At 38.0% G+C, this 26,743-nt stretch overlaps 1 protein-coding gene across 5 annotated transcripts in view; it reads left to right on the forward strand.

The window, feature by feature from the left end:
• PLPPR5 (phospholipid phosphatase related 5) overlaps positions 1-26,743 on the forward strand; it is a 110,218-nt gene that overhangs the window by 50,059 nt on the left and 33,416 nt on the right. For 4 of the 5 annotated variants that reach the window (XM_054072376.1, XM_054072378.1, XM_009563518.2 and 1 more), the window contains 3 exons: positions 7,293-7,469; positions 9,042-9,161; positions 17,657-18,278. In XM_054072376.1, the coding sequence (XP_053928351.1) occupies positions 7,293-7,469; positions 9,042-9,161; positions 17,657-17,689 (330 nt within the window). In that variant the 3' untranslated portion in view covers positions 17,690-18,278. Of the gene's footprint in view, positions 1-7,292; positions 7,470-9,041; positions 9,162-17,656; positions 18,279-26,743 lie in introns of those variants that run through there. The other variant, XM_054072379.1, reaches the window with a different exon arrangement.

The raw sequence follows: 26,743 nt of genomic DNA on the forward strand, positions 1-26,743 counted from the left end.
CTCCTATTTTTCTCATCCATCTGTAAAGCTGGATTTCCACTGTTGCCATGAGTCACAGTAACCAAAGGAAACTAGCTGTTCAGCTACTGGAAAGCAGGAAGGAAAATATTATTAATACATTTTAGAAGCAAAAAGTAGACATTAGTAAGGTGAAATACCTAGTATCAGTGACTTTTGACATGAGCCAGGGTACTTTTTGCAGACTTTCTCATCTGTGGTCAATATACAGTTAGCAACATAAAAAATTTAAACTGCTGTGATCTGTTTCATGACTTTTTGATCTTCCAGTAACTGCAGAAATTATTATATCCTATGTCATTACTGTGTCACTGCACAGGGCATGACACTGTCATTATTTAACTAGAGTGCTCTAGACTGTCCTCAGGATTTCTGAATTAACTGGTGTCCTGCCAGTTTAGGGCCTTGATGCAACCTTGGCAAGTTTTTTGTTTTGTGGAGTTTTTTTTAAGCCTGTTGCATAGTTGCAGCTAAAGAGATTGTTTATTACACACCATGGAAAGAAATGCAACGTTCCAGTACTTGGGGTCACGTCCTTAGACTGTCATGATGTTTATCAGGATAGTTGGCTTTGAATAACAACTTTCTCATCACTGTTCACTGGAATAGAAGACTTAAACAGTAGCCTAGTCTTTGTATGAGCCATGGTACAACAGTTATTGAGGGCATGGACATAAAGACCTTCATATATTACTCAGCTAGTATTTCATGATCATATAATCTCTGATACAAAATGTGCTCTCTTTTTGGTTAACAGAAATATTTGGGAGAAAGGGAGGGATTGTTACAGAATCCTCCTTGGACACTTCAGGCAGCTGTGCACAAAATGAAACCAGCTTAAAGACATAAACAGGCGACAAGCTGATCCAGAGTCCTTGCTCTCTGAGGGGGTGAAGCTAAACAATGTCAGACTTGTGTGATTTCACCCATTTAAAAACAAAGCCTATTTATCTAATAATTCCCCTATCTTGTTGTGCTTAAGTGCAGCCATGTCCTTACCACCTAGCATCTATGCATATTGTCTAGTTAACAATAGCTTCTTTTTTCATAGAAGTTCTTAAGTCTTCCTTTTTTCCCCCTCCCTTCTTTTGAGAGTGGGTGGTTGCTATGGTAACTCTGAATTTCCCTCCTGCTGAAAGTACAGTCCTTTTCAAACAATTGCATTGCTAATATTTAGACCTCTCTGTGGTGTTTGCCTCCATTGCTTTCTTTTAGTACGCGTCAAAAAAGACTTAGCAATGGTAATACTGACTGGCAGCACTATAGTTGGGCATTTTCTATACTCTGCTCCAAACAGACAGTTCAAGGATGCATTAATTACCTGTCTTCTTCAGACTTTGGGATTTGTTTTTCCTGGTGTACCAAGGTCTTCAAAATGAACTACTATAAATCTATTCCAGTCTCCAACCAAGCTGACTGCTACTTGCATTTCTTCTTGGGTGTCTGCTCCACTCCTTTTGGATCTTTTTACTTGTTTGGTTTTGCTTGAGATGAGTTAATAAATTGGACATCTTTCACTTCTTATCAGCATTGCAATTCACCCTTTCTCAGCTGGACCAATATCTGATAGCATAGGTATTAAGGCAAACACTGCAAGTTTATTAAATAGAATATAATTGTACAAGCCACATGATATGTGTAAGCTGACACAGCCTGGACAATTAGAAGCAGCCAAGTATGCACATACTTGTTTTTTTCCACAACTGAGACACAGAAATGAGAAATCATGAGTCTCTTTTTAGTAGGATTTTGAAGTGATATATGAAGATGTAGTCAATCTATTCACAAGGATTTAAGTATGAGACTTGTGACTAACAACGATTGTCCTTTGGTGCTCCAAACCTATGGGATTGATCATTGCTAGTTGGAGCTTAAGACAAATTTTAATTAGTTATATAAAATTTTACTTTTTCATTGTTCTATTCTTATTGCGTTGAACAAGAGTAGTTGACAGCCAACCTGTTGTTTGGACTTGGTGTGTTCCCAACTTGCTTTGAACTTGTGATGACAGAGAAGCAGGTTTAGTGTCTTGATAATTGACATGGCCCTTAGGTTTATAGGCTGCTTTTGTTGCTTTGTACTGTGAACCCCTGGCCTCCAGTACAGTCTCAGGCAGGTTGGCAGGTAGACCTCACAATTTTTTCTTGTCTGCAGATCTTTTGTTGGGCCCAGGTCCATCTTTTCTGCAAGATTTTTGCTCCTGGCATTCCGCTAGATCGTCTTCACTGCTTATTGTGTCTATAAAGTCACTGGGAAAGACAGCAATGCAATCGGAGCCATGGTGCTGGCAACATGGGTACATTCTGTTCACTGTTGGTCCTTGATGCATTCTTTAGGTGCAGATGTTGTCTTACTTGTCCTTTGTCTTGAAGTGCCTGTTTCACTCCTGCTTTATGGGCAGCTAGAGGAGGCATGAGCAACCTTTCTTTGATAGGCTTTAGGGAGTTTTCAGGAGGAAAAGGAGTAGCAGAGCCAACTTATTGAATTTGCTTTGTTCATTTTTGTTAGGAAATTGAAGAATTAAAGGATTCTTATGGCTGTTTTTCAGGGGCAGTGTTAGGAAAGTGGAGTTTCTTTTCAATATCTGGATACAAGTAAAAGTATCCCTTAATACTGATTGTACAGCATATATCATGGTCTTCATATATCAGGCCTGTTAGTTATTTTCAGACTGAATAGTAAAATAACATTATAATTTGATCCAGATATTCATCTAAAGACCTCTAGGTATTTCTTGTCAGTGAGTTCATCATAGCAACTCAGTTTCTCAAGTTAATGATCTCTGTAGACTAAATCAGCTTTAATTTAGTTGTATCTTACAATCCTGGTACACTGAAGGGTACTCTTTGCTTCTCCAGTTGTTTACAGTTATGACTGTGGGGAGCTCATATTGGGAAACTTAATAGTAAGCATTTGTAGAGCTTTCTCTTCCTTTTGCCAACTCAGACCTCTGACTCTGGAAACCATTTTTTGTCTAGAGTCCTCAGTAAGTACTGCAAAACTTATGGAGAAAGCTGAAGGAGGCTTCAAAAGCACACAAAAATGATGATTTGAGAATGACTGTGGCTTGCTCTAGTAATAAACAGACCCAGCAATGATTAATCAAGAAAGCTGAAGAGCTTTTAGATTGTCAAACAGAATTATATAATAACTTAACATTGAACGTGGTTATACACTACTATCCATTATAGCCCACTACTTTTCCAGCTTTCTGATCTCTGAGTATCTCTTTTCTTGTAGGTATGATGAATATTGAAAGTTGTACATTCCTCAGATGGAACATCAATAACATTACTTATATTACTTGTGTAGTTAAAGATTCATTCTTTAATGACAGCACATTAAAAAAGCAAAACAAAACATGAGATAACTTATGTTTGGACTGCTGCCTGAGATAGGTGCCTGTACAGTGATTCCTTCCTCTCTCTGCTTGTCACTTCATGAGTCATTATTCTCTGCCCACTAACAGACTGGTCTGTCTCTTTGTCAGTCCCCCAGACCATCTGCTTTAAGGAAGACTGAAACACCAAGCACACAGGGGATCTTCTTCACTGCATCCCTGGGCCCCAGGCTGTTGAAATCCGCTAAGAAACTTAACCTCCCTCCTGGCTGGTGCACCCAGCCCCACTACTAGTTCCGCTCTAACGAAAATGAGACTCTGGGAACTGTTACGTGTGTGTCTGTGTGCATAGAAGTTTGTGTGGGTGAGCCTAAAGATACTTGAAAGACGACTAGGAGGAGCTTGCAGTGTAGCCCAGGAGGCCACTTTGTCCTGTACTTGACATACAATTCCTGTCTTTTCTTACATGTTTTGGAATAATTTTGTTTGCACTGGATTTAGGACATAGTTCACATGAGTCAGACTTGCAGCATAACGCTTCTGAAAGCTTTCCCAGTACAAGCTGAGTGCCAACACTATGATTATTCCTTATATTATAGCCTGAGACTGTCGTGTCAGAAACCTCACAGCTTGCTTTGTCTTTGGTGGTTATGGTGGTGACTTTGACCCTTTCAAATAGATATTTTCAAAACAACTTCTATTTCAGTTTTTATTTCAGTTTTTGAAGTTCTCTAAAGACTTAGCTTCCAGCATCTTGAACACAGAAGGTGAAATATTTGTGTTTTCCTGAACATCAAGAAAATATTGGTATATAGAATGACTGGATAACATTCACCTCCTTGTATGACTCTGTGCCAGCGACTACTTACTATTATCACCTTTATATCTTTTGCTACTAAATCTTATTTCAGGAAAAAGGAAAAGCAATAGCAGAAGTTCTTCAAAAGAAGATTCACCACTGATCTGATATCGCAGGAAAATGTGCAGTCTACAAAATTAATTCTACCTACTGTATCAATTCTTGACCTTATGTACAAAATCTTACTGCTATTGGTCTTGACTGATTTCAAAGATCTCTTTAATTAGATTCCTCCTTTCCCAATTTCTATTCTTAAAAAGAACTGATATGCATTTCTTCAGTAAATATCTTTAGCCATGTAAAAATATCTATTGTCATTCATTCTCACTAAAGTTTTAAATCGCCAAGCTATTTTCCTTTGTTGATACAGCATTTAATATTTATGAAAAGTAAGAAAAGAAAAATCATGTCATCTTTTCAAGTTGTTTATTCTTTGTCAGTTACTAACTCTGCTGGTTTATAGCTTTTCTTCCAGAATCAAGAAGAAAACAGCTGCTTGATTGTATTTTATTCTTAATGCATATCAGATCTTTGACCAAGCTAACCGTGTTAATACATTACACTAGAGCTGCAAGAGGTCATGTTTAAAAAATGGACATCTATAAATCCTGCCTTGGAAGAGTCTACATTTGCTATATAGAGTTCTTCAAATATACGGACCTTTTACTACACTGCTTCAAGACAAGTTTACCCTGTTTCTATTGATTCTTTAATATATGATTTTAATATGATACTATTCTTAACATCAGTGGTGTCTGTTCTTTATAGAATCAATAGAAATAGTACCTATGCTGGCAGAGCCCTGAGATTATTGTGAATAATGGACTGGTTATTGACTGCACAAATAGGAAAGTATTCGGTAGATGGAAATAGAGGTCATTATTACTGTTGTGGGGCACAGCATAAGTCTACTTGTTTCTGCTCACTCAGTGCTTTGTCTGAGTAAGGATTTGAAGGACGTGCTTAATTGTAAAAAGAATGAGAACTTTCTGCAGAATGTTATTCAGGTTAGGTATGTATTAAAAATGCTCAAGGTTGACTGAAGTACTGCAGGATCAGAATTTGTATTATAATGTGCTTTGACTTCATAAAAATTGACATCATCTTTTTGGGGGATGAATGAGTGCTACACATAACTGAAGTACATCACTGAGACCTATTTTAAGCAAGCTACGCTCTTCTATGAGTTGATTTTTCCTTCCTAGTAGTTGTTTTGATTTAACAAGCCACAATGCAGCATAAATGCAGGATAGCTTCTTGACAACTTCCCTGTGTCAACTTCACCCAAGCTGTATTTAGAATATTTTTCCTGGCACCAGATGTTCTAACATGTAGTATGAACGTGGGTAAGGGTGGTAGTATCCAGAAGTACAATGAGACTCACTGAAATAGAGGGTTACTGAGTAACTCAGCATTCTCAGCTTGAATAAAACAAGTGGGGCTAAAATGCTGGACAATATAGTTGCAGTTATCTTACAAGCATTCTACAAGATAAGAGTAAGTAACTCGCTGAAGAGAGCCTGCAAAAATTTAAGGAGCTTAGATAAGAGGATAGTCAGCATATGAAGAAATGCTGTTTCTGAACTGCTCTAGGAAGGAAAGGAGAAATGTGGTTTGGAGGTGCACTTCAAAACTTTTTTGTTTATTTTCATACCTTTGCTCTGTCTGCATTACTTGAAAGCTTTCTACTACTTTGCTGTTAATCACGTAAGATATATGAAGATGCATATTGCAGTACTCTGCTGTGACTTTTAAGTTTAAGCTTTGATTCATCCTGTAAACCATCGATCTTTCTCTAGTGTTTCAAACAATATTACCTTCAGATGTTGCTCTTTTCAGACAGACGCTGACCACTACTTCTTTCATTTAATTTATTGTAAGTGTAACCGTGCCTCCTAAACTACTTCTTGACTGAGTTATTGCAGCACTTCATGACTGATTTCTCAGTAAGTTCAGCTGAAGTTTCAAACTGTACCAAAACCACCAAAGGACTGCCCATTTGTTGGCCAAAAAGATCTTTAATGCATATTCACTGATTTCCTCCTGCAGTCCAAAGCAATGGCATTACACACTTAGAATCTGTGTTGAAACTCTGTAGAAAATATTTGCATTCTTCAATCTAAAAGTTTAAACTCTGTCTAAACATGAAGGTTTTAGGGATTTCAGTGGTTTAATTGTAGAAACTGCACCTGCAGAATGTAACTTTTTTTTCTTGAAAGTCTTGTCAGCTGTAATATAATTTTTCAGGTGAGAACTTCCAAGCAACCTTAATGCCAAGGTTGAAGAGACTGGAATTCAAAGATTTGATATTCATTTCTTCCGGTGACCCATCAGAGCTTGCAAGGTGCTGGCTGAAACCTAGTCACTAGTGCACCCTTAGGGCAGAAGAGCTGCTTGGTCATCAGGCAGTACTTTTAATTTGGTAGTATTGCACAGTGAGAGTTAGACTACAGGCAGGACAGATTAATTTCTTGGAGTTTGATGCATGGAAGTTTCTGCGTTTAGATAGGTTTCTGTGCTTAGGGAGATTGGTACTAAACATCCTCTGTGACCAGCTGTGAAGTACACAGGGTGTATTGGTTCAGGCATGGTTGAAACTAGTGCACATTATTTATAAAAGTAGATGCTGGTATTTGGTTCAATTTTCATGGCTTTTTGTCAAATCTCTATTTGATTACGAAGGCATTTGCTAATAAAAACAAGGCCTTGATGTAGCCCCTTTCAGGGTAAAGGTGTTTTTCTATTATTGTCAACAATGCACAGTGAAAAATCAGTCTCTTCTCTGTATAAATAAGTACATAGACCGGGAGTAATAAGACACAATTGTTTAATTTGCCTGTTCTTTTGGGGGCTGTTCAGTTTCACATAAAATGTGATTTTGCTGTGTTGTCTAATTCTTTTTCTATATCCCTAGGAGAAGGTTGTGATGACTTTATCTAACACTCTTCTTTCTTGTTTCTTTATCAAAATAAAGGCCAAATACACAGTCTGTTAGAATAAAAATGTAGAGATTTTATTCACCAATTAATAGGAGATATCCATCAGTCTTATACTTTCTTCCTTTCTAATTTTCAGATGTATATTACCAACACAGTAAAAGCCAGAGGAACAAGGCTTGTCAAACCTGTTCTGTGTTTGGGCTTAATGTGCTTGGCTTTCCTTACTGGAATCAACAGAGTAGCAGAGTACCGAAATCACTGGTCAGATGTAATAGCAGGATTTGTAATTGGAATATCTATAGCAGTATTTTTGGTAAGTGTATATCTGTCTCACTTCTGTTTAAAAAAGATCAGTGTATAGTTTAAAAAAATATTGGTAGCCTTGACTTTTCAGACATACAGATGACAAAACAGGTGTTTGTTATTTTTTTGTTTTTATTGTTTCCTTATTTATATTCACACATACTCAGAAATGTGAAGTCATTCTACTTTGACTTCTCTATAAATCAGACTGCAACATTTCAGCCAACAGTTTTTGCATTAAGCCCCATTGAAAGGAAGTGTGTATCCTTCAGAATAACATCTAGTCGTGATTTAATTTATAAAGTATTAAAATCAGTACAGTGGTACCTACACCCATAAGAGAAAAAGCTTTTCTTTTCGTGCTTTAAAATAACCCTATTTAATTTCTTTCATGTTAATTCAGGTTTACACTGAAATTCCATGTTATTCTGTATCAAAAAATCCTTGTTTAATGCTTTTCTTTTCTGGAACTTTCCAAAACCAAATTGTTAGTCACAGTTCACAGTGACTGGTGTCTGTGTCAGAAAGCTGCTGCAAATCTGTTAATCACCATCCCTGGTAACTTCACTGCAAGACAATGACATAGAACAGTCACTGCTGTTTACTGCCTGGGAGGTTATCTGCCTGGCAGCTTGTAATAGTACTAAATTCACTTTAGAATTGTTTTCCCCCATGAAAACACCTTTGAGCTTCATTCCTGGATCTCAAGGTCTTGATCTCTAGACCTTGCTTGGCTAAGAACTCCCATGGGTTGGCTGAGGTGGGTGTTTTCATTCTTCTGAGAAATGTGAGGACAGCTGTAGGTCTCCTTTAAAGCACCTGCTTGCCAAACGCCTTCCACACAAGGTGTCTGGCATTTTATTTGTGCCCCTAAAGTCACAGAAGAGAACAGAACAGAACAGAAAAGAAATCTGTCCTATAATTTTTTTCTTGTATTTTGTGTTAAATATTGCACAACCTCCTTTGAGCAGTATGACATCAAATTTAGTTGTGTTTTGAAGAAAATACTATAGGCAAGCTTTGCTGCTCCACTGAGTGTCTGAATTAGTAGAAACAGCAACAAACTGGTATGTATCACATTCCCAAATCCCTATGTGAGAGTCAATTACTGCCCTGAGCTGTCTTAGAATGTAGTCCAAAGTTGGGGATGATCCTTGCCTTCTTATTCTCCCTTTTTCACCCTCCATTTGAAAAGGTCTTTGCTGGTCAAAATGTAGATGGTGGTACAGGCCCTTCATAGGAATTTAAGGTTATTGCAATATTCTGCTGCACATGAACATCTATTTATAATGTTGCTAATAGTTGGTATAATATTATTCAGCTTTGGTAATGGATTTGCTTTTAGATAAGAGGGTTTTTTTTGTTCTGAGATGATGCATGTAGCAGTAAATTGGTTGAAAAGCTTTTGTCCTGAAATATTAATTAAGAATTTTCTGTAAAACATGAACTTCACATTTCTGTGCTACTACTGTAAGCTGTGACTAAAGCTGGTGTCAATTCTGCCTAATTATGGATGTCAGAATCAAAGCTCAAAAAAAGAGTTGTTTCTTAGCTATTCTGTTTATCTTCTAATCCTTTCTAGGTTGTTTGTGTGGTAAATAACTTCAGAGGACGTCAGCCAGAACATGAACATTCTCATATGGATAATCTGGCCCAGATGCCCATGATCAGCATACCCCGAGTAGAAAGCCCTTTAGAAAAGGTAATGTCTGACTTCAAAAAAACACACTTAAATAAAATATAACTTTCCTGGAAGGATGATGGTTAACTATTCTGGCAAGAGTGCCAAGGTAATCAGATTTAAAGTAAGGAGTGTGGCAGCGAGGGAGAAAGGACTGAAGAATTAATTCAGAGACACTCCTTGGGAGATTCTTATGTCACCTTCAAGAGCAGTTGCTACATATCAGTCCAGTTTACTGCTGTAGCCACTGCTCACTCCATGGAGTCAGGCTGAGGAGATCTGAGGCCCTCTTTCCTAAGGTAAATTTGATTAATGATTTGATAAAGTCCACAGAGCTTTTGAAGAGTTTAGAAAGATAAAATCTAACCCCTGAGACCAAGGGATTATGCAATTTACCCTATTTCTTTGGGAAGATGTTCTTAGGAATATATCCTCAGGCTAGTGTAGAATGTGGAATGCAGTCCCTTCTGGATCAGTTGTGGGGCTTTTATCATCAGGTGCCTTCTAGCCCCAGGACAGGGCACCCACTTGGAAATGATGAGGAGTGAACACTGGCAGAGTGAACAACTTAATGAATGTGATAATAACAGAGAGTAGCATGAGTCTGCACAGTAACTGCACAAAAGCTGTGATCTTTTGCCAAAGCAAATGGGATTTTGAACTAGGACATGGACTAGACCAGTAGTCTTCTGGGTGTGCCAAGACTTCTTCTATGAGTAAATATTGGGATGTGTTCAAAATTTATTTTGATTTCCTGTAATCAAAATCTCTGTTTTTTAAAGATGATCTTGTACTATGTGTTAGGTGAGATTACATCCGAACAATTTTATGAGCAAACAAGCGGTGATATTGGGTCTCTTCTCCCAAGTGATAGGACAAGAGGAAATGGCTTCAAGTTGTGCTAGGGGAGGTTTTAATTAGATATTAAGAAATATTACTTCACCAAAAGGATTGTCAAACACTGGAACAGGCTGCCCAGGAAAGTGGTTGGGTCACTGTCCCTGGAAGTATTTAAAAGATGTGTAGATGTGGTGCTTAGGGACATGGTTTAGTGGTGGACTTTGGCAGTGTTAGGTTAAGAGTTGGACTTTGTGATCTCAAAGGTCTTTTCCAACCTAAATGATTCTGTGAAACAGCATAATCAAACAAAGAAAACATCTTAGGCATTTTTTCCCGAGAGACAGTTTTAATTTCTAGTGCAAAGTATGAAAACAATTCCACTTTTTCTAATGACTTTATCTGTCATTATTTGTTAAAACCTTTTGTGTTATGGCTGTGTTTGAGGGAAGTAAACAATTCTGCACTGGGTAAGGCAGCAAAAGGATATTTCTACAGCATTCTTTTAAATCCAAATTACTACTGATTGGTTTTTGTATTAAACATAGGAAGAAATGTTTTTAACCAGTGTCTGTTAGTCACTTGGAAGTGGTAGGGGTTGTTCTGTAATAAGAATTCATGCTAGCCTCAGGTTTATTATTCCTTTCCTTGAAGGGAAAGAAGATTTCATTTCAGAATGGTCTGACACAGCTTTTTGAACCAAATGTGTCTAAGCTACTTCTGCTGATATCTTGTCATAAGGAGGTCAGAGTCTCATTTGCTTGAACAAGCATTTAGATGATGAATGTGTATCTCCAAAATAATCCATTCAGTAAACTTTATGTAAAATGTCAAAACAAAACAAGATGTCAGTCAGCCTAGGACATATCACTTTAATAAGAGCATATCTTATTTGTGTGCTAGGCTCTCCTGCAACAGAAGCCATTTCTGTGGTTCAAAAGCCATCGTAGGTAATAAAAGTACAGTCTCTGGCTCTTGAATTTCTTAATTCTTTTATGGGGGTAATGACCTCGTATTAACTTAGTGTTTCTACTTGATTTGACACCCTCTCACTCATGATGAACAGTGAGAGGCTTGGCCTAAGCCAGATTGAGACATGGTGTGGAAAGCTATGCAAGAGTGTGGCAGGAGTAATGTTTGCTCTGCTTGAGGATGAGATTGCTACCATTTGTGAGCTGCTCCATCTCTTTAGATAATTAAATTAAATTAATTAAAAGCAGTGTGTTACACTTGGTGAGATCTCAGTTAATGGGTTCATCTTAGTCTATGGTGCAAAATCTTTCTCCTTCCAGACAGAGAGGATGAGATGGGACGATGGTGACATGGAGACTTTGCTATTTTGGGGGAGTACTTTCTTCTGCTTCCACCCTCAGAAAGTTTAAATTTGAATTAGCAAATAATTGGTGAAATAGTTAGTTGCATGTGAGTGCTTTAGGTGTTGAATTTTTGTGGATTTTTCTTTTTTTTTTAATGTTTAGTCTAAAGTTCTAGATAGAAGCCAGACCCTGTTAACTAAAAGGCACTAAGAATAATGCTTACGTGGAAGCAACTCAATCAACTACCATCACTACAAGAATTATTAAATTAATCTTTGCTTTTTAACTTCCTTCTTATTTTACATCCTTTATTCTCCTCGTGAGAGAGATGGGTGCTAAGTAATTTGTGTGCTGCTTGCCACTTGCCTAATTTAGCCCTGTGCAAGTTACTTTTCACCGTCTTTCAGTTAGGGCTGTTCCAGTTCCTTCTTCTGAATTCACATATATTTACATTTGGCTTAATTAAAATCTGTTTTTTCTTATTCTAAGATTTGCAAGCTCCTGTGCCAATATTAAAGACAGCTTACTGTCAGAAATTAGCTACTGGGAGTAGCACAGATCCTGACTGACTGAAGTTATCATGGCCTAAGGCAGTGCTAGCTTTGTTATCGGTATTTAAAAATAGTAACTATATGGATATAATGGGTGAGCAATTCAAAGATGCTGTCTTGAAGAATGATTTTATTAGAAATGCCAACAAGATGACCCTCACTCATTGCAATTTTGTCATAAATTCACCTGTAAATGAAAAAGCACGTGGTGCATTACAACAACCTCGAAGCACATTATTTTTGTGGTTCCAGAACTGCTACTTGCTATTCCTGTGCTTTTTGCTGCTGGAGGACAAATGCTCTTGGCATGCTTGACATGTTCTCTGTGCTGCCACTGTCTGAGTTCTGGTGGAGGTCAAGAGCTGCATTTGAAGTGCACTTAAATAGGAATATGAGTCCTTGTAATATTCTAAATTGAGCTACTGCTGGTTAATGACAAGGGTAGATCACTGTTTGCATGACATTTCTGTTTAATTGTGGTGCATGCAGATGATTAAGCTGTTATGCACGGGTACCCACTTCTCATGCACTCAAATAAGTCATAGTTGCAGAGTGTCTCCTTGAAGAATCCTTGCCAGAGCTGGCTCAGCAATGCGGACTTATTGCTTTCACCTTAACTACATTCATCCTCAGAATTAATGAATAGAATGAAAGCCAAGACACCTCATCACTCACCCATCTGCTCCTTTTTCTCTCCTGTCTCTGACCTTCTTCATCTCTCACAAGACAATTCATGTTTGAGTTAGCTGGCACTCTCCTACAGAGAGGAATGAGCTCTTCCTACTGCAGTCAAAGTTAGAGTCCTGTTCTTTTGCAAGAGTCACTAGTAAATAAGTATGTTCTGGGTGGTACCTAGAACAATTTAAAGTTCAGCTTTATCTAGTGCAATCACAAACTATTTTTTCTTTTTTTTCCATTTCAGGGTAGAGTGACGTTATTTCGTGCTAAAGTCACTTTTAAATTGGCCAGGGCTTACAAAAGGTTCATACATGTCTTGTAGTGGCTGCTGGCTCTCCTGGCCCTTTTTTTTTAAAAAAAAATCTAACACAAAGGGATCATGGAGCATTTTAGGACTAATTGAGGCAGTAGTGTTGGATTAGGAGAGGGACTGGTTCATCTCTTGTGGGATGAGATGGGTACTGTGTCTGATTGTCAGTGCTTTTTGTAGCTGTTCAGTGTTACTTATTTGCACAGTGGACTCTCTGGGGTGCTCTTTTTGACAGCTAAGCTGTGTTTATCCCCAAAATCTCTGCTTGGCATGTAATGATTCTGCCTGCAATGCCCAAACCATTCCCCCAACACAGTCACAGTTTTGTGTTACAATGGGGTTTCTTATACTCCATCCATGGGATTGACTTTCTGTGAAGCAGGAACAGATAGTTTTGGGTTGACAGGTCAATCAGTCTGTCTGTCTTTCTCTGAGACACAGCAATTTATAAGTTTTAAAGGTGACGAGTATTTGGAATTCCTCTCACAATACGTGACGTTTTGTGGTCTATCATACCAATTGCTAATGACTGTCAGGGTTAATTGTCTCAAAAATCTTCTTGAGTTTGACACTATAATTCTTGTCCTGTTGTGTATATTCCAAAGGTAATGGTGGTGATAGGACTTTTTAACAACAGCATATGGATTGGATTGACAATAGTGTTTTAAGACTTCTAATCTTTACAACTTGAGCTTTCCCCTTCTTAACGTGTTTTCCCTGCTTTTAAGATATGATTTTTTTTCTGTTTATTTCATGTTGATTATTTATGAGAAAACAACTTCTTCACAGTGTCACAAAAGGGTATTTTTAATTTTAATTCGCAGTGCTACTGCTCTTTCCTTGGTCTTAGGCATTTTGGTACTAAGGAGCCTTGCTGAGAGAGTCTGATCGGGTCTCTCTAAGGAGACTGAGACCCTATCACTGAGCTTACATGCTAAAAACAAAACACAATGACGTTTTAGCTCATCATGCTATGGGCAGATGGGGAAGAGGGTTTGTGTCTGGTTCTGTTCCTTAAAAATATTATAATGGAGAAGTATCAAAATACTGTTGTGCTTGATGTCCGGAAGTGCACATAGATATCCAAACAGACAGTAGTTTATTACACCTATGTGTATCTCCAGAATGGCCTGGCTGGAGTCCCTGTGCTTACATTAGCTTATAGACAGGTTTTCAGATCTCTGTGTCTTAATGGTTGTCTTGTGATAATACAGTGTGTTAAGGAGATAGAATACAACATTGTTTTGTTTGGAGAAACACATACTCAGGAGAGGCAGCTCATAAAGGACCATAAGCAAATTTGTTTCTTTGTCAAGCATTTGAATGGGCGTTCATGTCTGACTCTTCTGCTTAAATTTACTTCTGGGGGATTGTACAAGAATTGTTTCTGTTTTAATACAAACTGTGATCACCACACCTAACGTTTGAATAGAATAATATTTAAACATAGGGAATGGAACAATATATTCAGTGTGTTTTCCTCAAATATATGTATCGTAGGTGTTACAGAATCAAGGTATTAGTAACAATCAGGAAGATCCTTTGCAACAAAACTCCTTTAAAGCGCGTATCATTAGGGTCTTCTCCTGGATATCAGGAATGGACCATTTTAAACATCTTCATATAAGGCAATAAACATATGTGCATAGGAACACACATGAGTGTTTGTGTGTGGAATTGTAGCAAAGGCAGATGCAGTGTGGCAGCAGCATTCTGTGCAGGTCTGCAACATTCTAAGTGGGGAATTTCACTTCAACACAGTCTTTTCTCTGAAAATTTGTTTTTTTCCAGTAGAAGCGTAAAATATGCTTTGCTGACCAGATGAATTATTTGATAACATTTTTATTGTTATATGATAAATTATCATTTGCCTGAACTACTATATTAGTATTTTTCTACTTCTTTTAACGAATTCCACTATGTGAAGGACTACAAAGAATTTTTCGAATTTGTGTTTTCAAAAATGGAAAAAACCTCTTTTAGGATGATGACTGATTCTGAATGTTTCTAACTGTATACATGAGAGCAGAACAAAACAAAAAAAAACAATTAAAAATATTTAATATGTATAATGGAAACTGTAATTTGTCATGGATTTTTTCAATGCTTTAGCATTATAGAATCACTCATAAAGATAAATGAATTAAAATCTTAACAGAAGATATGCAGATATGGATCATTTCCCCCCAGAAACCTGCACTCAAGGCTTAGCTGTTAGCTTTTCCTTTTTGTTAGTCGTGTGAGAGCGCAGTTATGAAGCATGCTTGGATCATGTGGTGCTACCACCAATTTGGAATGAATAATGGAAAAGCTGGCATGCCTCTTTCTGAAACTGTTGAGCAGGCCCTCATCGTATTCTAATTCTTTCGAGTCTGTAGGGAAATTATTTCCCATGGAGCTGGAGAAGTCTGAGGTCTTGTGCATGGTTGTTTGTCTGCTGCATCTGTGTGAATCTGTTTGCTGACAATAGTTAGTGTCTCACACTGAAATTTGTCACAGTAAATCTAAGCAGAAGTAAAAGCATAGTAAGAGAGTTGAAATGCAGTTATTCAAGATGGATGCTGTTTGGTTGGGAATTTTCCTGTAAGGAGCCTCAGCATGGCTTGTTTGTAGTTTTGTCTAGGACAATAACATATGAAAAAGCTTGAATACCCAGACAATTGCAAGAATCTGTAGCAATGATTCTTGCCAACGGCAGGTGATTAATTTTGACCTAGTTATGCATCACTCTGATGAGTCCATTGGAAATTAATTGACAAGTCTTCACTAGAGTCCAAATCAATAGCTCTGCAACTGGTATCTTAGTGGTTCTCTGTGAGAGTTTATTGAGGAGGGGGGCTTTTCTTCTGTGTTATTACATCCCATGCTCTGCGTGCCCTTCCAAGGATGGGGACTTGCTCATTTTGGAAGTATAGCTGGCAGGAGCGTGAACTGCGTTCTCCTTTCCTAAGTAATAGTTAGCCAGTCCTGAATTAATGCCACATGAAAGAGCATTTGGTTCTCTGCATCACAGACAAATGTGTGTCGCTTCGAGAAAAGGATAGCATATAACAAGACTTGAAAGAATTGATTAGAATAAATAGCGAGGATTTTTTTTCCTCTAATTCCTCAGTTTTAAACCATCTTATTATCAACAAAGTGATTAATTTTAGACTGATGCTAGTTTAAGATGACAGGATAATTTTCAGGCCTGAATAAGGAAAAATAAAATAAGTACTGTGAAGAAAATGTCAGAATAGCCTCACAGCAACTCAAGAGTCATTGAGATTGCTCAGTGTATTGCCTTTCCTTTATTAAAGCAGAAGATGACCAGTCAACTAACATGCTTTGAAATATCAATGTTTAGTTTTCTAATTAGGAAATCTAGTTTTGCTTTTTTTCTGCAGATTCAAAATCTGGAAACAATGATATTTGCTAATATTTGTTACAGAAAACATTTTTATGGAAAGTTGCACATTGGTTTTTTTTTTAAATGCTTCTTTAAAAATCTGTTGGCTATAATTTAATCATTGTATTGCTTAAAATATTTTCATTCTGCTTTGGAGAAGAATGTACATAGATGCTTACTATTTGGTGGTGTTCTCTTATGAAAGGTGTTATAAGATATAGCAAGAACATTGCCAGAGCTAAAATGTTTATTATAGGGGAGGGGGAAGAGAGCTTCTCTTCCGGGACACTGTACACTTATGGCACAGTGAGAGAGGGAGCGAAGCTGCTGATATTTGGAGAGGAGGGGAATAAGGGGAAACTCTCCTTTCCTCCCACTCGGAGTCCTTCTCTTAAGCAAAAAAAAAGAGACCTATTCCAGTCTCCATAAGTGTTCTACATCCTCCCTCATCTTCAGCTTATACCTCTTTTCTTCTGACTTTGGTCTGCCCCAGGAGGGGAGGTGATGAGAGTAATCCTAGAATCTGCAGTGCTTTGCATGGCATTGTTTCCCTCTGTGTATTTTTGTGCTGGGAAACAAAACACATGGCTTAGCATCGAGATTCCCTTTATTAATTTTACACATTGCGTGTTTCATCAAAAATAGTGGCAGCCAAGGGTGCTGTGTGCCTAAAGGGAATGTACAGTTCCTCTGGATCCTGCACGTCACTGAGCAGTTGAGTCTACACCTACCGACTGTGTGCTGAGACACTTGCTTGGGTTAGAGCATGAAAAAGTAGCAAAGCTCTTTGGGATGCTGCAGTTTTACAATGTAGGGTCACACGTAGTATTTTCACATTCTGACACAAATCTTCATGTTTGTAAGAGTCATCCCACTGAAGGAAAGAGGAGAATAACATTGCAAAGAGATCACTGTAGTTATTTGGAAAACAAAATTTTGAAGAATTTTCTCAGCTGCTGAATAGAAGTTTGTTGTAGCATTTTGTGTCATTGAGCTCTTTAAAAAAATGCAACATTAAAATTGTATTAACACAGTAATAGGATATTATAATAGCTTAGAAACTGTAATTTTAATCTTTAGGAATTTTGCTTTAAATTATAAATAAGGTAGCAATAAAAGTATAGCTAACTCAATTATTCACATTGTTACTTAATTTTAAAAACCCGTCTAAAACTGGACTATTGCAGACCCATTGCACTTAATTACTTAGCTCAGAGTACTTACATATCCAGTCTTTCGCTGGTTAGCAGAAAATTGCCGTGGGAGCGAGGGAGAACAGTGCAGAGAAAATCGCTTCTATTTACATCATCCTGCAATATTTTCCAAACTTAAGGCTGCCACTAAAGCACAAGAGGCAGAAATTTTCTCAATGGCGACTGATGTCTGTCTGTGTGGTTTCTGGATTTTTATCTGTTTGTTTTTCCTTTAACTCGTAGAACCACATCACGGCCTTTGCAGAAGTCACATGATGTTGATGCTGATATATATTCACTCCATTGGACTTCATCTCTTTTCACAGCCCACACACGATAATTGCAGTGTATCAAAAATAAGAAATTTTTAGAAGTTCTATTGCTGACTTGATTTTTACATCATTAAAATAGCAACATTTTGAAGAATTCTTAAATATTAGAACGTCATTTTACCTTCTAGCAAAAATATTAACTGTTTACTTTTTGATGGAATGGGACAACCTGAGCACTAATTACTTTTCTCTGATGATACCCTCTATTTGGCTTCTCATTGATTTTAATAGTTCATGTAGCTATTCCAACAGTACTTCATATTTTGATTTGACTTTGCTTTTTAAAATCTACATTTTTAATTCAGCATGAACTTGTTTCCATTTGAAGCGATTTCAGTGTATAAAAACTAGACAAATATTATGTTCTGTATGAAAATGCCGTTTGCACATTGTACTACGCTGTATTCCCTGTAAGATATAATTCAAACAGTATGTTATATGTAAGACTGGTGCTTTTGCTTTTCAAGAGAAAAAAAAAGCCAATTTTTACTGTAATAAGTATTGTATCATAATTAAAAGTTTATTTATTTGGATATTTTCCTGACATAATTGTAGTTGAATTGTTGTTTTGTAGTTCTTGAATGTCTTGGATGATATATGTGTATCTAGGTTAAAGGAAATGAAAATAATGTAGAAAGTTTGATCATTGATATATTCTTTGTTACTAATGATGTCCCCTGAAAGGTTAAGGGCTCCATTCTTAGCTCAGCTTATCTGATGGGAAACCGCGATGTTCGTAAATCATTTAAACAAATTATTCAAGGAACTCTGCATCTTCTCATGTTTGTTGTATGCCCTGATGATGTGCTGGGAGAATGGATGCTAAGATAAGAAGAGAGTCACTGGCTTAGTGAGAACAGCGCATAGGAGTTTCTACTCTCCATTTTCACATTGGAGCACTCATAGGAAAAACAAAATGATTCCATTAATTTTCTTCAGCTTATGTGACCAGGACAGGCTTACTGTCTTATAGGAGACTTACCTCTTTACAAATCTTTTTATCTCTGTTGGTGTTTTAAGGTTGTATTCTTGGGAAAAAAAATTCCTGTGTGATGTTCTCAAACTGATTTTGCTTCAGCATCTAGCATTGTTATTGTATCTCTATTATCACTATGAATAATCAAATTGACCCTCCCCTTCAAAAGACAGCCTTGCTGACTCTTCATAGTGAAATTATCCTATAAAAATTGAGCACCAAATGGATCTGAATATTGTAGATGCTGAAGATGCTCTTAACATCTGCCAGAAAGTTTTACTCTGGCAGCAGCGAGCACTGCAGACACATTGACAATAGTAATTTTCAGTGTGGGCTGTTGAATATTCTAGGCCTTAAATTTTCAATAATTCAATGTATTTCCTGTTCATTAATCATCGTTAGAAAGTGTTTGAAGCATAAGACTGTAGAATCAGTTGTCTATTTTCTATGATGACTTTTAATGCATTCCTATGTAGTCAACCAGGTGACACCTGCCTTTTACTGTTTGCACTACATACAACCACCTAAATAGTACTCGGTAAACAGGGCAAGGTCAAGTCCCCTTTGAGTGAAATAGAGCGTATCTCACAAAGTCAGTGTGCTCAGCTGAGAATTAGAGAATAAAAAAATACATCAGTGGGGAGAAAAGTCCTAGAATAGAGCCCTTAGCTACATTACTTATGTGATTGAAAATCCACCTTTATTAGACTATCACGTGTGTTTACAAAATGTAGTAGGTCCAAAGTTGGTATCACCATGTTAGGCACAATTACGCTAGGGTCCAAGATACTAATAATTTCTCTGTGTGCAGATTTAAATGAAATCTTCACTCATTTTTGCATGGTAGCAAACCTGCGTCTTTTTATATCTGATTTATAAGATTACCAAGAGATTCTTTTATGTTAAAAGAGATGACTCTTTTTCAGTGTACTGTATATCATCAGCTTGTAACTGGTCTCCTTCTCTCTCAGGATATTTCCCAGTCAAATATTTGGGTTAAATTTATCATATTATCTCTGTGAACCAGCAGTGAGAAAACAAAAAGAGAGACACTCTGCTCTATAATGTATTTTTAAATAAAATAATTTTTCATTCATATGTAGTGTATTTTTTTAAGATATCTGCTCTGTTTTGATTGATAGTGTATGTATAATGAAATGGTGATTTTCAGTCAAGTGCATTTGGTGATATATTTTTACAATCAGCCATGAATCCCCAAGTTAACTAACTTCCCTTAGAGGTCGTTCTGGTGAAACTGGAAAGCAGGAGAGAAAGAGCTATATTGCAGAAGAGTTCACAGCTGGTTGGTGAAGAATTCTCCCCAGAACGTGGAGCAGCCAAGCTCCTACCCTACTTTGATTTTCAGAAGTGGCAAGAATTTACCTCTCCCAGACCTGTAATTTTCCACTGCTCTGGAGCTTGGGCCTTCACTCCTCCATTCTGGACCTGAAAAAGATTTCAGTAGGAGCAGTTTGACAAAAGTAAGTTGGCATTTTCTGACTAAGATGACTTTTTGGTGATTACTTTTAAAAAAATTTTACTGAGGAACCTATGATCCCTCATTCACGGAATATTCTGGTGCAGAGTGGTTCCTAATAAAAACACTGTGGTTGAACCATTGCAGTGGTTTTGAATGCAGCTGGTTTGATAAGCCTTGTGGACCTTTTCCGTGTGTACTTCAGTGAAACAGCTCCACTCTATTTATAAATGAGATGTTTAAGAAGCATCTCTAATGCTATATGCTGCTGTGCTCCTAAAAATGGAATTCATAAGGCATATGGGGACACCAGCTGGGCTTGTATCCATACCATTTTAGATTGCCTTATTCGTATTCTGCTGTTTGTTCGTAATCATGAACTACATAAGACATACGGCGATAGCATCTGGGCTCACATCTCTTCAGCTATTAAAAATGTTCATTTTAACAATACGTATTGAAAGAGGATAACGTTGGTACTTTTTAGCTGAAATTTTCTTTGCTGTTGCCTTCTAATTTTGTTGCTGTCCAAGTTCACAGTGAATGCAACAGTCCATTTGCACATTATGTTGAGCTTTTTATACTCTTCTGAAGCCTAATTTTGGCATTTCTGAGGCTTGCTGTGCACAAAGCAAAGTGTGCTACATTTTAGGAACTGATAACCTTGGGTCTGTTTTGGTCCCTGGCCATCTGCATAGCCTCGGCCTTTGGGACATTCAGGAGCATTTGTAGGTGGAAGGGTGAGTGGACCTCCAGGCCTCTCAGCTCTGTAGCACCTTCCTCCAAGCTCACCAGACTTTCCATTACACCAGCATTTTTCATCTCTCCTCAAGTACCTTTGAGAATCTGGACAGATTAGGCAAGATATCACACCCTCACCCCAAAGTGTACTACAAGCGTGACTGCAGCTGGAACCAGCGGCTGGCCATTTCTCACTTGGACAAGTGGAAAGCCATGTGAGTGGGAACCTATCATGGCTTCAGCTCTTGGCCACCTTCTCCACTTTCTAGACCTTTTGGCTTTCAGGGACTCTCACAAAGGAAAATAAAGAAAGGCTTCACAGTCTCTCTACCCACTTAAACCTCCACTGTGTGCCTAGGGTTGCCCCAGCTTTACTCTTGCTATTGGCCACTGAAGACTTTCCGCTAAAACAATGTTGAATTTTTGTCATCCTCTTCTCTGTGAGGGTGGCTAAAAAATCTCTTTAGAGTTCCCAGGCTTGACCTAATATTCTGGGAAGAGGAAATGGTGAACATCCCAGAACTACTCCTGTCAGGGTGGGAATTGAAAGCCACGGTGTGACTGTGTGATAAGCCTGGTTCTTTTCTCAGTGCTTGCTGAGTTGCCACTCCAAGGTACAACTCTGTATAGAAACATAAAATCAGAAAATGGTTTGAGTTGGAAGGGACCTTAAAGATCATTGAATTCCAAACCCCCTGCCATAGGCAGAGACACGTCCCACTAGATCAGGCTGCTCAAGGCCCCATCCAACCTTGTGCCTGTAAGTGGTTAAGAATTGGCACAATGGTAATCTCCAACTGTGGAATTACTGAATCTGTCCTTTAAGTTGGGGGCTTCAGGAGAAGCCTCAGTGAAGAATTTTAGATCCCAAACCCCAAATTCTTCCCACCAGAGTTCTTATCTGACAACACTCAGATCTAAATAAAAGAAAAAGAAAACAAACCGTTTTTTTCTGACAAATCCCTCCCTATAACTGTATTATAACTATATTATACTGTTCTGGTTTGAGCAGCTACAGGAAACTTATAGCCTTGCTCATAATTTTTAATGTGGTTCTAAATGTGAAATCTTTGAGTTGTGAATTTCTAAGATTATTCTGAAGTTGGCAAATAACCCTAAAAAAAAGAGAGTGTTAGTAAATGAGTAAAAGAAAAAGTAAAGAGCTACAAAATGAGAAGGGGATGAATTTGAGAAGCAGGGAAAATGCCTTCTTGCACTCTTCAGAAAATGTGCCAATTTGAGGTCAATCTGCTATGTTTTTCTAAGCTAAAATTTCAGTACTTTAGTGAATGGCATTTCTGCATTTTTTAAATACTGCAGTAGAAGATGACTGCTACTCTTAGTCTGCGGTTTCTGCTAATAAATCACTGCTGTTTCATCCTCTTTGGCTATTGTTGCTTAAGGAAGCAGCTACTGTTCCTTCCTTAGCAACCTCTATTTATACAGTAGCAACTGACAACTTAAGGATGTTCTGTTCAAATGTTCTAAAAATAAGTCTGATGCGATGAAAGTGAAGTGCTTATTTAGGAAAACAGAAGAAAAGCCCCTTTGGCTCTTGTTGAAGGGTCTTGAAGCTAATCCTAGTAGGAAACATCAGGAATAACGTAAGACCCTTACCTTTGGCAATACTTTGCATTGTTTTCGAGATAAGTTTGTGGATCCTTTTTTGAGATTAATACCTGGTTTGTTTGTTTGTTTTGTTTTCCTTTTCTGAAGAATTAGAGAAATTATTATAAAGATGTAGTGTTGGAACGTATAGTCTTCCAGAAAGAGACAGAGAATGTTGTTGGTTTTGTGTAATATCTATTCTACGGTGTCACAAACAGAGTGAACACCAGTGCAGAAGAGGAGGAACAGAAAGACTAAACAAACTATATATTGTCAATGGAGGGTTAGAGCTTTCCCACACTGAATCTTTTTAGGAAAGAAAGCAAGTGATTAGGGACTTGATGCCAGGTAATTATGTGACAGAATTCTGTCCTGGGTCTCCTGTGGGAATATTGCCTGCTTTTAATGTATACATTCTTATCAACTGCCATTTTGCTTAAAAGAACAGGTAATCACAAGATGTTTGATCTTCAGTTCTTTGTCAGATTAAGAAAAGTAGGTAGTCTCATGGCATTGGACACTATACTGCTGCTTTTTCTTTGCTGCCTAATGAACTGCATTCCCCACATATTTAAGGTAAAGACTGTATTCTGCATTTTTGAATGAATAAAATGGGATTTTTCTTCAGGAATCTGGGAATCTGTGTTTAGAAGTTAAGAAAATCTCTCTCATGCCTGTAATTTCTTCTGAAAATTGGGATTGTAAACTCAATTCTACCTTGCATATACTGCTATAAACCTGAAATTAAAAGCTTCTCATCGTTGAGGGGAAGGGTCACTTCTGCAGGCTTAATGGAAGAGCCAGCTTCTATAATTCTTGAGCACTGCAGTGGGAGATACCACAAGGTTTTGGTCACCTTCAAGGCTCTCTATGACCTGCCTGATCTCAAGTGTGTGATTTGATTTCCAAATACGCCACTCAACTCCACTATAGTTGTGGTTACAGTCGCAAGGCAGATTGCTGAGAAACATACATGTCAACACAAAAGAGAACTGTACTAAAACTTTCCTTTTCATCTTCACTGGCATTTAGTATAATGCTGCTTTTGTTATATGGCTCTGTACTCTGGCTTCACTTTTTCACTCTGCTTCTGGCATTTGTCTTTCTCATTAGATGTTACATATTGCTGTGTCACATTGTGTAAAAAACAGCCTGTGTAGCTGGACTTAGGCCTTTGCCTATATAATGGATTTTTGAGGTGCAGAATACAGAATTGGAAAAATGTAGTGAGGTCCCAATTATTTGATAATAAACATGAGTGAGAAAATCTAAGCTAAAGGCTTAAACCTGAATACAAGTGGAATTTCAAAGGATGTTATGCGTGATGACTTTATAGGCAGTGGATAAGAATTTCCTGTACAGCTGGTAAAGGAAACAGATCATAGAAGATTAATTTGTGACACTGGAGATCCTGCAGATAGTGATCTGACCGTCATGTTTATAGACACAAATATACCTGAATTTGTGATGAGTCACAAACTAATGGGAAAGCAAAGATGTGCGAGGCTGTGTGTATCATGCCTTCTTCAATACGGCAGAAAAGAAAATCGCTCAAGAAAGGACTAGACATTGCTCTTGTTTATTCTGGTTTGTGTAACTCTGAGTGGGAGTCAGGGGACTTGTTCCAGATTTAAATAAGAGACATAGCAGGGGGTGGGAAGAGTGGTTTTGTGTCTTTTTATCATTTACAAATCTGACCATATGTTTGTTAATTCTTTCAAATACATGTGGTATTTGGGAGCAGCGCTCGAAATATGATAAATGATCCTTTCCTAAGGAGGCTTCTTGTGTGGAGCTACTCAAAGAAAATCATGAACGAAAATGGACAGGAGACAACAGGAAAATCCCAATCATCATTTTCCTTCCGCCACCCTGTGTCCTCCTGTTTTGAGAGATCCACTTTCAGAGAGTCTTACCCACCATGACCAGGCTTCAAGTTGGACCTCAAATGTAGGCTACCCAATGCAGATCCAGTACCTCCTCTCCTGCACTTCTTTCCTCTGCTCTCGCCTCCATTCCAGTCTTTACTCACAGACTGTTAGCAAAGCTTCAAACACAGCTTTTGCATTAGCTGTGATTTGGCCACACGAGAGCTGCAGCTTCCCCTGTCACTGCTGTTTTGCAGCTAAAGCTGAGATACACAGCCATGCTCCCTCCTACCAGGGTAAAAGGATGCCAATGTCTTTGGCAGGACACCACAGTGTGGGAAACTGGGCCATGGTCATAGCTACTGATAAGTATTTGCACATTTCTATTGTTAAGTTTGTATTGTTCTTCCTGACAGACCCAGTGGTGATGGGAGGCCACAAGCTTGCACAGATCAGTGGTTAGCCGTGGCACAGGGAAAGGCTCTTTCACCTGCCAGATGGAAAGTGGAATTGTCTCGTGAATTTATCAGTTGTGTATCCCAGAAGCTTTAAGACGTCCTGACATAACTGTTTTCCAGGGCAGTGTGTTATCCAAATAGTCTTTCAGTCCATCTTCTTTTATACCTTCAGGATGAGAAAGATGTGATTTCCATTCATTCTCTGTAACAGATGCTGTCTTTTATTTCATATGCCAGTTTCTTATTCTTGATTACTTTTTGAACTTATTCACTCTACCATATTGGTCTTTTATTGCTCTTATTTCCAGATGGTATGAAGAGTTTTGCAGCATACATCAATCTAGCTTTAAAAATTTTCCATTTCCCTTCAATGCCATTCCTCTCTGAGGAGTTTTGCATTTCAGCGATGTTTTCAGTGTGTTGTATTCCTTATTGTTTGATGTTGGCTTGCAGTCTAGCATTTGGCTTAGAATATATTATAAGTAATTAGAGAGCTTTGCCTTGCACTTTCCAACATCTAGGCTACCATCTCCCTGAGGAAGTGGTGGAAATAAAGCTTTCTGCCATTTTGTGCATTATTGGACGTGAGTGCTAGTTTCAGTGCAGAGATACAGGCAAGGAGAAATGTGAGACTTTTGAAAGGCAGGGAGAGACCTCCTGGTCCAGACAGTAGTGTCCTCACGGCTCTCCTGGCACAGTCACTCAAGAGATTGAGGAAGCTCTGTCACAGGCAGGCGTGGTTGTTTCAGAGCCCTGTACTTGTGTTCAGTGCTGTTGTCACAAAACCAGCTGTATTTTGCTACTTTGCCCATAACTTTTGTTTCTGTATCAGCAAGGGCCAAGTGGATTAAGTAATCCTAGAAATGCACAGGCTTTCTGACTTTTTTCTTTTCATTTTCTGTTGTCTGCATCTTCATGCAAGCATGCAATATGCTGATATGTCAGTGCATGTATTGCCTCCTCTGTTTTCACATCTGTCCTTCGAGTATGACGGATGATGTTTTTACCAAGGAAGCAACACAATATTTACTCTTTCCTCATCTTACTTCCTCCTTCTGGTGACGCCCCCACTACTGGTAATCACTTTGACTTTGGTTCTATTTTAGCAACGACCAATATGCAATAGAAGTGGCACTGTTTATGACTGTATTTGCCTTCTTACTACATATCTGGCTACAAGTGTGATGTGATTTATACCTGTTAGACTGTAGATTCTTCGCACTATGAACTGTCTATAACTGGGTCTGCAAGGCACCTCACCAAATGGAGCTTTCATCCCAAATGGGACCTTTAAGTGTCATCCATAGTCTTCTACAGATACTTTTATCTGTGTAAGAGATATTTGGGATCTCACTGGTGAGAGAGACTTGGAACAGCGGACATAGCACTGATATGCTCCAGCCAGCCTGTGAACCTGAAAGAATGGGCCAGGATAGATAAGCGTCTTTTATTCTGCCAAACTGCGCTAATATTGACCTAAATTTGAGATTACTGTGAAAGGGGGAGGGCATGAAAACAAAAAAACAAAACAAAAAAAAAAAAAAGGAGAGAGAAAGAAATTTAGCTAAAGATTTTAAGAGCTATTTAGATAGTAAGATTTTGAAGAGAAGTTGCTTACTGAAGTAATTAAGCATAACAGATGAAAAATTACAAAAATGTCTCCACAGAAAATGAAGCTTTCGAAATATTTTATTGAAGAAACCATGTGAACAAAAGACATGTAAATATATTTCTGCCTTTTAGCTGAGACTAAGCCTTTTGCTGTGCCATCCTTTGCAGGAAATTGCAGTTTATGATCAGTGTGCAAAAGTATAAATTGACTGTATTTACAGACTATATTTATGTAATAGGGATTTGTTTTCTGACCTGC

This window comes from Cuculus canorus, chromosome 8, assembly GCF_017976375.1.
Source record: "Cuculus canorus isolate bCucCan1 chromosome 8, bCucCan1.pri, whole genome shotgun sequence".
In the NCBI taxonomy this organism is placed as follows: Eukaryota; Metazoa; Chordata; class Aves; order Cuculiformes; family Cuculidae; genus Cuculus; species Cuculus canorus.